The 12,431-nt window shown below is 56.5% G+C and overlaps 1 protein-coding gene across 8 annotated transcripts; it reads left to right on the top strand.

The window, feature by feature from the left end:
* Positions 1-595: 595 nt before the first annotated feature.
* On the top strand, positions 596-11,671 carry NQO2 (N-ribosyldihydronicotinamide:quinone dehydrogenase 2). 8 transcript variants are annotated; one of them, XM_060403545.1, is made up of 9 exons: positions 596-754; positions 1,402-1,451; positions 1,550-1,588; positions 1,880-2,010; positions 3,950-4,114; positions 8,411-8,541; positions 9,150-9,263; positions 10,057-10,158; positions 11,389-11,671. In XM_060403545.1, exons 4-9 carry the CDS (start codon positions 2,004-2,006, stop codon positions 11,563-11,565), a joined length of 696 nt encoding a protein of 231 aa, XP_060259528.1. In that variant the 5' UTR covers positions 596-754; positions 1,402-1,451; positions 1,550-1,588; positions 1,880-2,003; the 3' UTR covers positions 11,566-11,671. The 8 variants fall into 8 exon arrangements, with proteins under 8 accessions (XP_060259528.1, XP_060259530.1, XP_060259531.1 ...); XM_060403547.1 differs by having other exon boundaries at positions 1,532-1,588; XM_060403548.1 differs by lacking the exons at positions 1,402-1,451; positions 1,550-1,588 and adding exons at positions 1,288-1,334; positions 2,228-2,305.
* Positions 11,672-12,431: the final 760 nt, after the last annotated feature.

Genomic DNA, 12,431 nt, shown 5'->3' with positions numbered 1-12,431 from the left:
TGCCTGTGCGCCCTTTACCCCCAGCCTCCCCAATAAGAACGTCAGGCCAGACCACAGAACAGCGCCACCGCCTGAACGGTCACACACGGCGCATTCCCATCAGCACAAGGCCCCTTAGAATCACACCTGCCCACCAGAAACCCGGCAACCACCAACCTGCTCTCCGTTTCTAGAATCTCATCTCGAGAATGATACATAAACGTGATCGTTCAGGGGGGACCCTCAGGGATTGGCGATTTTCCTGCAGCGTATTTCTCTGCAAATTTGCCCCGGCTGCTGAGGCCCCGATCGTTCACCCTTTTTACGGCTGAGTGCTCTGACCCTGAGTGGGCCTAGGGGCAGAGGCGGCGGGAGGGGCGGACACGGCGCACCCCCTTCCCAGAACTGCCATCCCTTCAGCTGCCTCGGAGCGGAGCCGGGTCCGGCTCCCAGGGGCGAGGACAGGGTAGGGGCGGGGCGAAGGGCGTGTGGGCGGGGCTTATGCCGGGGCGGCGCGAGGAGAGGTCCGGACAGGTCGGGGGCGGGGCTGCGCTCCGGACAGAGGCGGGGGGCGTGGCCTCGGCGCTCGTGGGCGGGGCATGGGCGGGGCCCCGCCGGCAGGGCCCCGCGTCCAGGCCTGCGGAGCGCGCCCGCATTGTCCGCTCGCGACGCCTGTGAGTGCGTAGTCCGCGCGGCCGGATCGTGGCGTGGACGCTGGACGTTCTCCCAGAGGGAAGTCTCGTCCTGCCGGTCGTACTCGGGCGTTTTGGCCGAGGTGAGTGTCCGCGCTCTCCGGGGGCCGCTTCCCGGGGCCAGGGTCTCCGCGGGCTTCCACCCCCGCGTGCCCGAGCTTCCCCCTGCACTTGCGAGGCCTGGGGCGCGGGTGTGCGCAGGCCCGTCGCTGCCCCCAGCCGCTGCCCTCGGCCCTGGACTCGGCCCGCGCTGACGCCACGCGCGGACGGCAAGGGGCCGCCTGGGGTCCGCGAGCAGGCGGCTCGGAGGCCTGGCCTGGGCTCTCGGGGTTCCGGCTCGGCCTTTGCCCCGGGTGCCAGGACCCGAAACTCAGCTTCTCCAACCTTAGTTCCCTGAGAATCTCAGCCAGAAAATCCAAGAAGTGGGACATGTATGTGGTGTGTGCTTCCTGCGCCGCTCTTTACGGTTCCAGGGGGGATGGAGGGAGCCCGGGAGAGGAGCGGTCGAGGAGGCTGGAACGAAATAGAGTGCATAAAGGGTGTGAGTCCGTTTGGTGTGGGGTGATGTATGTAGTTTAACAGCGACACGCTTCTGTTTTCCTGTCTGCCTGATAAGGGCGCCCTCTTCACGGAAGGAGACGGCTCTCCCTGCTGTGGCGCAAGGTCAGTAGGGAAGTGCTGGACAAGTGGCCTGCTTCTTGGGCCTCAGTTTCTCATTCTGTACAACTAGGAGAATTGGACCCCACGAGGAGTCAGAACTCCGAGGCCTCCAGCGGCCTGGTAGGTGATGTAACTAGGTACACTGGACCAGGCAGAGAGATAAGGGGATGCCTCCCCTGCTGTCAGCACTGAAATGAAAGCTTTTCTTCCTAAACTAGACTGTCTTTGGGCCCTGACCCCGGGGACCTCAGGAGAAGGTGCTCCCTGAGTCTGCAGCCCATCACTCTCCGGACATGCTCCTGGGGCTTCTGCCAGGCTCAGGATAAAGTCTTCACTCGTGCACTTCTGACCCGCCCAGCCCTTGGACGGAATCTCCCACCACCCAGCTCTGTTGTAACCGCATGTCCCGTGTAGGCTATCTGAGCTCCCCAGGCCAGTCCCAACGCTGCCTCACGCTTGCTGTTCCCCTGCCTCAGCCTGCCCACGGCTGCACATCGAGCTGCCCACCATGTCTCTCCACCTCCCTCAGCATTTGTTTCCTCTTCTAGGTCACTGGCATCACTGAGAGTGACCGTGCCTGAGAGCTCAGGGCCCCCTGCACCCAGGACTAACAAAACAGCACACCCTCCTCTCGGCAGGATTCAGAGAGAAGAATACCCATCTTCCTGGGACATGGCAGGTGACTGTTAGCTATGGGGGAGTTAAACTTTGTTAAATGAAAAATTTATTAGAAATTGAATAATTTGTTATTAAAACTCCAGACAACACTCGTGTGTAAAAGTTGTTTATAATGTGGACTGCTACCTGGAATTATCTTGTTTTGTATTTTCTTGTTTTATTGTTCATTTCAGCCCCACCAAAATAGAATGCTTATCTTGTCTTTGCTTTGCCTCCAGCCTCTGGGATGACCCCCTGGGACATAATAGCTGCTCAATCAATAGATATTGAGTGACTGAGCCCCGGGAGTGACCATGGTTAGAAATGCCGCATGACGCATGCATCCCATTGTGACATCTTTTTGTTCAGCACCATAGCATGAAAACCCTTGCATTTCATAACATAAAAATTCACGTTATTTTACACATATGTTGTACGTTGAAAGTGAAATCGTTCAGTCATGTCCGACTCTTTGCAATCCCATGGACACCAGGCTCCTCCATCCAAGGGATTTTGTAGGCAAGAGTATTGGAGTGGGTTGCCTTTTCCTTCTCCAGGGAACTTCCCGACCCAGGGATCGAACCCAGGTCTCCTGAATTGTAGTCAGACACTTTACCATCTGAGCCACCAGGGAACTGTGGCACTGCTGACATCTGGGGCCAGAGAGTGCTCTGCCGGGGGGTCCTGACCCGAGCTGTGTTCCGCAGCAGCGCCTCCCGCCAGATGCCACAAGCAAGACATGTCTCCAGATGTTGTGAAACACTCCCTGGGAGGTAACACTCCCTGGTTGAGAACCATCACTGTGGATATTTCATTTGTATCCTGTTTCCTATTAAACCCCCAAGTTCCTTTATAACAAATGAGTCTGAGACATTAAAACTGTTAATCATTAATTTCACTCGTGCATTTCAACCTTTACACTCTGCTGAGTGCCCCAAAGCTCTTTGCTTCAAACTAACATTTATATTTTCTCCTTAAGGGCCTAAACAGAATAATATGGATCAAGAGTTTAAATATTTTAGTCTTAAGAGGTTCCCACAGAAAATTTAAACACATCCCTACAGCTGCCTTCTAGAAGGAACTGGCACTCGACCTTGGAGAATGTCCTGAAGGAGGACAGTGCGGCTCCAGCTGCTGCTGCTGCTGAGTCGCCTCAGTCGTGTCCGACCCTGTGCGACCCCATAGACGGGAAGCCCCCAGGCTCCGCCGTCCCTGGGATTGTCCAGGCAAGAACACTGGAGTGGGCTGCCATTTCCTTCCCCACTGCATGAAAGGAAGTCGCTCAGTCGTGTCTGACTCTTTGTGACCCCGTGGGCTGCAGCCTCCTATGCTCTTCTGTCCATGGGATTTTCCAGGCAAGAGTACTGGAGTGGGGTGCCATTGCCTTCTCCGTGCAGCTTCAGAGACTGTTGGTATGAATGACAACCGCCAGGCAGTGGGTGGAGCCTCTGTTGTTAGGCTTTCCACCGAAGCCGGGCTTCATGCAGGCCCTGCCTCCCCATGGGACTCAGGATCTGATTTTTTTTTTTTTTTTTTTTAATATATCTATGTGTCAGTTTTCAGTGGAGAGGAAGGAAGCAGAGCTGTGTGTCAGCGACTGACCTGCCAACAAGGGGTTAGCAGGAAAGATGAGTCACAGTAGTTTCTTATTCTGAGCTTAGGCCACATGGCTGAAACATCTCGTAGTGGATAACCAGAAGAGATTGGGCTTTAAAAGAATGCAGTCGTGTTATTCCTGGGGAACTGTAACTTGACTCCTATGTTGGTAAACTCGAGCAGTGGTGAACTGATACAGCCAGGTTCTGAAAATGCTCCTTGGTTTACCGCCGTCTCCCGCAAAAAGCGTCGGTCTTTCTCACTTAGCTTCAGCCGTTGTGTGTGTCCTCCTATCAGCTGGGTCCTTGTGGAGCTTTGACAGAGGAAGTATTCTTCAAGAGAAATGGTTTCTTGTCTGGATTTAGGTAAGAAAGTGCTCATCGTCTACGCACACCAAGAGCCCAGGTCTTTGAACGGGTCCCTGAAGGACGTGGCGGTGGCTGAGCTGAGCCAGCAGGGCTGCACCGTCACCGTTTCTGACCTCTATGCCATGAACTTTGAGCCCAGGGCCACAGGGAAGGATATCACTGGTGAGTCATAAATGCTCTGGGTTGTTTTTTTTAAACTTTCTTGGGGACTCTCCACACTGTTCCGCACGGTGGCTTCACCGTACACTGGCCGCACGAGGGTCCGCTTTCCTGCACGTCCTCGGCAGCACTGGGTGTCTTGTCTTGCTGACAGCCATTCTGACCGGCAAGAGGTGGTGTCTCGCCATGATTTTGCTTTGTGTCCCTGATAATCAGTGCTGTTGAGCGTCTTTTCACACGCCTGTTGGCCATCTGTGTTTTCCTCAGAAAGATACCTGTTCAAATCCTCTGCCCATTTTTAAATCAGATTGTTAGGAGTATTTTTTGTCTTCTTGGAATTTTTTTTTTTTTTTTAGTTAAAAAAAAAGTTTGTAAACAAAACTCATCATTGGAGGTGGTGTACAATTCTCATGTCGAAAAGGTCCGCAGCGCACGGCTTTTCCCGCAGCCCCAGCCAGCCAGCTTCCCGGCTCCCACAGGAACCGGGGTCTCCCACTGCCTCTGCATCTTTCTGGGGCCAGTTTGTGCCGTCTCTGGGGGCACCTAAAGCAGTTAACAGAATAACGGCTTTTCTCTCCGCTTTTTAAAAATGGGAGCACGTGCTCCTGTATGCCGCCTTGCGTGGTGCTTTCCCTCTTTCTGCCGTTGTCTGGAGGTACCGAGGCTTCAGTAGTGCCCGCTCGTGCAGTTCCGGCTGCTTCTCACTTTTGCTGTGATAACAGGACCGCAGCAAAAGTGGCGGCCGCATGCTTTCCCACGCGTGCGAGTGTATCTAGAATGGAGTTGCTGGGCAGAGGGAACGTGTGTTTTGAATTTTCATCGACAATATTGAGCTGCTTTCCGTGAGTGCTGTACCAGTTCACTCTCCAACCCACAGTGTTCGCAAGTGCTCCTTTCCTTGTTTTACGGAGTTTTTGATAACTGCCAATTGACAGGTGGGAAACGGCCTCTGGTGTAGAGTTTGAAGCATGAATTGTAAACGCATTTTTACCCAGTGTATTTGTAGTTTCGGCTTTGCGGTGCTGGCTTCTGTTTACTTTTGCTTAGTTGCTAATTTAGACCTTGCGTTTTGTGCCACACAAACTCTATGCTTATTTTTGGAAGGTGCTATAGTGTTTGGCAGGTTCCCCTTTTTACAAGTAAGCACGTTCTCTACTCAGAGTTTATTTCAGTGTGTGATGTGAGGTGTGGATCCAGGTTTTCCCAAGTGCGCGCTCAGCTCTCATCCCCACTTATTACATTATCTAGCTGTCTGCCTTAGAAAGCCGCCTTTGTCGAGCCCTGAATCCCACGCGTCTCAGAGTCTCCTGCACTTTGTCTTCCGCTGTTGTCTTCCTGGCCCTGACTCAGGACCGCATGGCTCTCGCTATTTCGGCGCATCGTGTACCATCTCCGAGAGTCAGGGCACCTTCATTTGCCTTATTGTTTTTACAGCTACTTGGACTTTCCCATAAAGATTTTTTGAATTAGCTTCCCAGATTGTGGACTGAAAAAATAAAAAGCACAGCACGCCAGCTGTGCTGTGCTGAGTCGCTCAGTCGTGTCCAACTCTCTGTGACCCCAGGGACTGTAGCCCACCAGGCTCCTCTGTCCATGGCCTTCGCCAGGCAAGAAGACTGGAGTGGGTTGCCATGCCCTCCTCCAGGGGGTGCTCCCAACCCAAGGATCAAATCCAGGCCTCCCGCACTGTGGGCAGATTCTTTATTGGCTGAACCACCAGGAAAGACAGTTGTGATTAAGTTTTGTTCGGGATAAAGTGAGGACTGTGGCCTGGGAGACAGCCTCTCAGCTATCTCTGGAACTGCTCCAGAGAGCTGGAGGGAAGGTCAGGATGGGTGGGATTCAGGTGAGGGGGGCATGTGGTCATCAGGCCCACATTTTGGCGGAAGGCTGCTGCTAGCCGTGAGGAGCAGGTGTCACCATTAGTGACTTCAGTGCTTTAGAGACATGAGGACTTGCAAGAATTGGGCTCATAAAATCTTCTGAAAATACCTATCTGAAGGCATGTTTTTCTACCTTTTCCTGGAGCATAGAGCGTCTCATTCCTGATCTCCACCCTGAACTCCTTTCCGGGGGTGCTGAAGATCAGTGGCTACAGCAGCTTGTGACTTAATCCCTGTAGAGCAGATGGCAAGCTCCAGCCTTTAGTTGGCAAGATTCTGAAGGTAACGGATTGTTTACAGCGGAACTTCTCAGTGCCACTCCCTGCTGTTCCAGCAACAGGCGTGGTTCCTCATGTGTTCACGTTCTTCTACGATCCTCCAGGTGTATTTACGAGTTTCCTTCATGCAGATCTTGCGTAAATCTTTCTTACTGGGTTTTGTTCTCTGCGTGAAGAGGACTGGTCTGTGCATGTCTGTGTGCACGCGTGCGTGCGGCCACTACGGCTTTCTCACTGTTCGTAGTTTTAAGCCAATTCTCTGGGTCTTTCCTGATACACAGTCAAACCATCTGCAACTAATAATTTCACCTGTGCCTTTCCAGTAATTCCCAGTAAATTAAATACCTTTAGGTCCCTCCTGTTTGCAATTGTGTTAACAAGACCCCAGATTTAGCATTTAGTACTGGTGGTAATGGTTGTATCCTTGCCTCTCCTTGTCTTTCTCTTTTAATAAACCAAACAGCTCTTTTCACTGAAAAGCAACAGAGCAGGGTCTGGGGAGGCAGAGAGTACTGTGTGATGGGGCCACTGGCGTTCAGGGAATCAGGTGAGACACGGGCTCTGCGGAAACAGCATTTCAAGTGTGGTGAACAGTGGGCAGAGGGTGAACTCTTAAGAGCCCCTTCACACACCCTCCTTGGCCTGCGGCCCCAGGGTCAAGCAGGCAGAGCTCTTCGGTGTGGCTCATGGTAGGTCCTCCTCCAGATGTTAACAAAGCACGCGTTCCTGTAGAGCTTGGGAGCCCTGTAGATACAGGGACGAATGGGGATGCGCTCTGTTCTCTGGAGCTTTCAGGAGTCTTGTTAGCGACTGTTGCGTCGTGGCGCATGTTATAACTTACCAGTTCCCGTGTTGACTCAGCTGTCTCCATCTTCTGTCTCAGTCTCTGAGTCGGTGTGTCTGCATGACTGTGGATTTCCTGTCTTACTAAGAAAGTGCGTCCACACCCACACAGATAAAAATATTCCCATTTCCCCGATATTTGCAGACCTTTGCTTTGCTCTGTTCTTTTATATTTTACCTGGAGTACATGTGCCCCCCCCACACACACACTATCTGTTCACCACTCTCGGGAGCAGAGTCCGCCGTGGGCGCCACACCTGGGGGCGGCAGCCTGCCTGAGACACAGGCTCTCCTCCTCGGGCTCTCTGCTCAGCACACAGCCTCGCGCACAGAAGGGTCCCAGCCGAGCTTCTGAGTGAAGGCAAGCCCCCGGGGAGTCTAGGCCCCGGGATGCTCTCGGCCGTGGCGCTCAAGGGTGGGGCCGGCTCTACTCGGGCCACCCTGCAGGTCTGTGTGCTGGGGGGCCACCCTGAGCCCCCCACTCCTCTCTGGTCGCTTGGGAATTACCTGGCCCCTCGTGTTGTTATGAAAGGTAGAAACAGCCTGTTATGATGAGGTTAGAGCCCAGCGAGGTACAAGGAGACCCTCAACCACTGGTGACCGCTGTTAACACTGGGCACCGAGGCCTCGTCTTTCCGTTTAACTGCGGGGGTCCTGCCTCAGGGCCCAGCCCTGCTGCTGCCTGAACCCACCGCCTCAACCAGGCCTGCTCCATAATCGCTGAGGCCACAGCCTTTTCAGAGCCAAATTGAGAAAACGGCTGTTTCCTGCATAAACCATGTGCCCCCACCGCAACCCATGTGCACGCAGAGCTGAGCCCCCCTGGCCGAGCTGCAGCCCTGCAGCCGGGCCATGTGCGGCCCCCGGCCTCCCGCCCTGGCCCTCGGCAGCTCCCCGAGGCCCTCCTCTGGCCAGCGCGGCGGTGCCTCTGCCTCACCCACTGGAGCCCCTCCCCTCCAGTCCTCTAGACCGCCGGTGGGACTCCTGCTCCGCCGTCAAATCCCCGGGGCGCTTTGCTCGCCTGCTGCCCACGTGGGCGAGGCCGCCGCGTCGGGGCTGTGGGGTTTGTGTGCCACGGGGCTGCCCTGAGCTCGCTGCCCTCTCATGCTCCATGTTAACCGTGTGGTTATTTGTCCCTCCTGGACTCTGGCTCCTCGAAGCTGAGGACCCTAGCTGTTCCTCTGTGTCCGCAGTCTGACCCCAGGGCCCGCGCCCCAGTCAGGTCTCAGTGACCTTGCAGGGCTGGCGAGCCATGGACGTGCCCCTGAGCGAGAGCCTTTGTCCTGCTCCCCCAGGCACCCTCTCCAACCCTGGCTTCTTCAACTACGGCGTGGAGACCCACAAGGCTTACGAGAAGCGGTCTCTGAGCAGCGACATCATTGAGGAGCAGAAGAAGCTTCAGGAGGCCGACCTGGTGATATTCCAGGTTGGTTTTCCCTCTCGTTGCGGTGCTGGCTGTGCGCAGACCCTCTCCCGAGACGCTGCTAGCCGCAGTGTGCGGCCCCCAGCGCGGGCTCCCTTCCCGCTCTGGGGACGGATCGCTGCCTGTGCCCGTCCCTTTTCCCTGACACTAGCATTGCACGTGGTCTTGGGGCCTCTGTGGGGGCCACAGCGGCTCCAGGGAGACCTCCCTGCTGCTGTGTGGAGTCGGGCTCAGCTCCTCGGAACCTCCAGGCCCGACTCCCAGACGCCGCGTCTCACCCCAGGCAGGGAGAGGGGCAGGCTCCTTCCCGCACCCTCCCCCTGGCCCCATGGCTGGGGTCACAGTTCTGCTGCCCCAGAGCGGGCTCAGTCAGGGGCCCACAGTCACAACGTCACAGGGACCCAAAGCCACCTTCGACAGCCACCAGGATGCTGTCAGCCCTGCCCGCCCAGCCCACTGCCACCGCCACTCCGTACACCTCAGAGCAGGGGGAGAAGCTGCCCACACCTGCGGCCCCAGGGGGCACCCGCCTGCCCAGGCCGGGGAGGAGGCAGCACCCCCGAATCCCCAGGTGGACGGACACCCCAGCGCCCCCTCCTGCTCCCCCGCAGTTCCCGCTGTACTGGTTCAGCGTGCCCGCCGTGCTGAAGGGCTGGATGGACAGGGTGCTGTGCCAGGGCTTTGCCTTCGACTTCCCTGGCTCCTACGATGACGGCTTCCTCAAGGTACAACCCCCACCCCCCAGGATGAGGGACCCTTGTCCACCAGAGAAGGAAGGGGCATCTCAGCAAGTCATCTCTGGTTTACCTTTGTTAACCAAACTCCCACAGAGCACCATCCGTGTGCAAGGCTTACACGGGTGAGAAAGCATAGTTCCTGGGGTCACGGCTCTTTCCTCCAGCAAAGGGTGCAGGGTGTCCACATCCGGCGGCGTGCTCGGCCAGGGGTCCGGGGACGCCTGCTCCACAGCGTGGACTCGTGCCTGGCCGCGCACCTGTTCGCCTCTGAGTGCCTGGACCCACCTTGAAAGCAGGATAACCTGAGCGGATGGTGGACCCAGCCGCTGCGCAGCATGTCGTAGCTGTGGGTTTCCCGTGCGAGCAGACGACGGTCAAGTTCCAAAAGCCTCAGAAAACAAGTGTGCACAAACAAAGCGCTGAGACGTGAGAGGCGTCTCAGGCCGCGAAGAGACGCCGCCCTTTGCTGACCAGCCCCGGGAGCCCGGCCCTGCTGGCCGCGGGCGTCGTGCACCCTCCCAGCCAACCCCCTGCACCCACGCCTCCGAAGCCCGCTCCCCGAGCATCAGGCCCCTCAGTGCTGTCCATCCGGCCCACTCCCTCTGGCTGTCCCTCCCCCGCCCCATCGGATGTCGCTGTCACCTGCCACTGGGCCGGACAGAGATGGGAGTGTGTGTCTGTCCGTTAGGGGAGGGGCAGGGGAGCTGGCCTCGGTTTCCCTCTAGTCACTATTGACGACCCTCCCTGGGGTCCACGCCCAATCCCGTGCTGTCCTCCACAGGGTAAGCTGGCCATCCTGTCCTTAACCACAGGCGGCACAGCCAGCATGTTCTCCAAGACTGGGGTCAACGGAGACTTCCGGTACTTCCTGTGGCCCCTCCAGGTATGCCCCCCAACACACACACAGCTCTCCCAGCTCCTCCCAGGTGGGAGGGGGGCCTGAAGGCCAGGCCGTGCTGACTCCCCCGGAAACAGGATATCATAAGCTCTTAGCCTTTTGGATGTTTTACTTGGCAGCCCTGGAGAGGCTGGCTGATGGAGAAAACGCTGTGATTATGAGAACTTTTGATGCTGCTTGGCCAGAGGCCAAGCCGAGCCCGGTTGGCCGATGTCCGCTCTGGGTAAACGGGAGCCCTGAGGTGGCTCTGTGCGTCATGAGCTTCAGTTCTTCCTGCTTTTAAAAATTCTTCACCTTTGTTTCAGTTTGCAAAGGTACATATGGGAACACAGAGACTATGAAAAATAGAAATTCAGTTCTCTTAATGCCCTTGAAAACAATCACTTTCAATGATTTAATGTATTTCCTTACAGCCCATGTATATTCTTTTTTAAAAAACTATCCACGTATTTATTTGGCTGAGCCAGGTCTCCACCAGAGCATGCAGTCTCCTCAGCTGTGGCGTGCTCACCCTTAGCTGCAAGGTGCCTGCACAGGGCTCGAACCCAGGCGCCCTGCACGGGGGCACGCAGTGCCGGCCACTGGACTGGCTGCACCAGGGAGGGCCCTGTGTTCTCACACACGCACATGTTATGACTCAGCTTGCCGTATCTATTTCTTTTTTTACGTGAACAGTGCGCCACAAATCCCGCTTCACATTCCTTGTTGTTTACACCTAATGCGTGTCTTGAGCAGCCTTCCATGGTGGCACACGTAGCTGGAATAAACTCATTCAGGGCTCCCTGGTGGCTCAGTTGGTAAAGAATCCGCCTGCAGTGCAGGAGACCCTAGTTTGATTCCTGGGTCGGGAAGATCCCCTGGAGAAGGAATAGGCTACCCACTCCAGTATTCCGGCCTGTATAGTCCATGGGGTCGCAGAGTCTGGCACGACTGAGCGACTTTCACTTTCATGAATTGCCATAATTTACCGAAGCAATCAAAACCATAAAACTTAGTGTGTGACTCAGCAGCAGAGATTAGAGAGCTGTGTCGGAGCCTCCCAGCGCGCTCTGCCCCCCAGGAGCGGCCAGGTCCTGAGGCTGCAGGGCAGCGCCCGCATTCTCGGCTCGCTGGTGGTGGGAGGTTCTCTGAGCTCCCTGGAGGCCAGCTGCGTGCGTTCCCCGGGTGACTGAGCAGCGGGTGGCTTCTCACTGCGCTCCCCTCTTTGCACTGTAGCACGGCACACTGCACTTCTGCGGATTTAAAGTCCTTGCCCCTCAGATCAGTTTTGGTCCTGAAATGGCGTCCGAAGAAGAAAGAAAGAGGATGGTGGCCTCCTGGGCGCAGAGGCTGAAGACCATCTGGGAGGAGGAGCCCATCCCGTGCTCGCCCCCGTGGTACTTCGGGCAGTGACGGGGCCACGCCACACTGCAGGGGCCACGCCACACTGCAGGGGCCATGCGGGAGGTGTGAGACGTGTAATGCTGTGCAGGCGCGTGTAATAAAGGACGTCACAACAGCCAGGGTGTGACTGTGTCTCCGGGTCCTGCGGGCCGGCTCCCGTCCCCCGCTGGCTGTCCCCGGGTCTCTGGCAGGTCCTTCTCCCAGCCCTGCGTTCGTTTCTCATGCCTTTCATTCCCCTTTATTCAGCCTTCGCGGGTCATGGTTGTAGCTTTGGCACAAAACTGGATGCTAGGTATTTGTTTCTCTGCAGCGCGACTGGACTTTCTGGAAAGTCGAGGAAAACGTCATCTGTTCACAGCCCGTGTTGCAGTGCTCTGTTCACACCTCTTGTGTCTTTTTCTTTTTCTGTCTTGAGTGTTAGGTTTTAACTGAGCACGACCCAGCGTATCTTTCCAATCCCTGAGGGCCGGTCACGGTGAGGGCGCCGGCCTTAGTGAGAAGGCGTCCCGTCAGCGTGCAGTCTCGGGAGCGGGCCTGGCCGTGGCCCCGGGCTGCGGGCACGTGTAGCGGGAGAGTCTCCCCGCCGCCCGCCCCTCCTCTTCGTGGTCGTCGTCACTGCCCAGGACGGGCCCTTCTCCTCAGCAGCCCCCCCACCCCCATCACGCTCGCAGCTGCGCCTCCGTTCACACGCCCTCACCTGCCTCCTCCCTGTCCGCCCCCCGGCCCCCCAGGCGTCCTCAGACCCTCCTCCACCCTCATTATCTTCCTCTTCACCTGATCCACCGCCAGATCGCGTTCCGTGTTCTTAGCTTCCCTCGCATCTTCATCCCTCTCTCAGAGCTGCCATCTTCGAATCAGATTGATTTTTCAGGGTC

The sequence above is a fragment of the Ovis aries genome, chromosome 20 (genome assembly GCF_016772045.2).
Source record: "Ovis aries strain OAR_USU_Benz2616 breed Rambouillet chromosome 20, ARS-UI_Ramb_v3.0, whole genome shotgun sequence".
NCBI lineage: Eukaryota > Metazoa > Chordata > Mammalia > Artiodactyla > Bovidae > Ovis > Ovis aries.
Note: the sequence above shows the minus strand (reverse complement) of the source record. Positions and strands in the feature narration are given on the sequence as shown.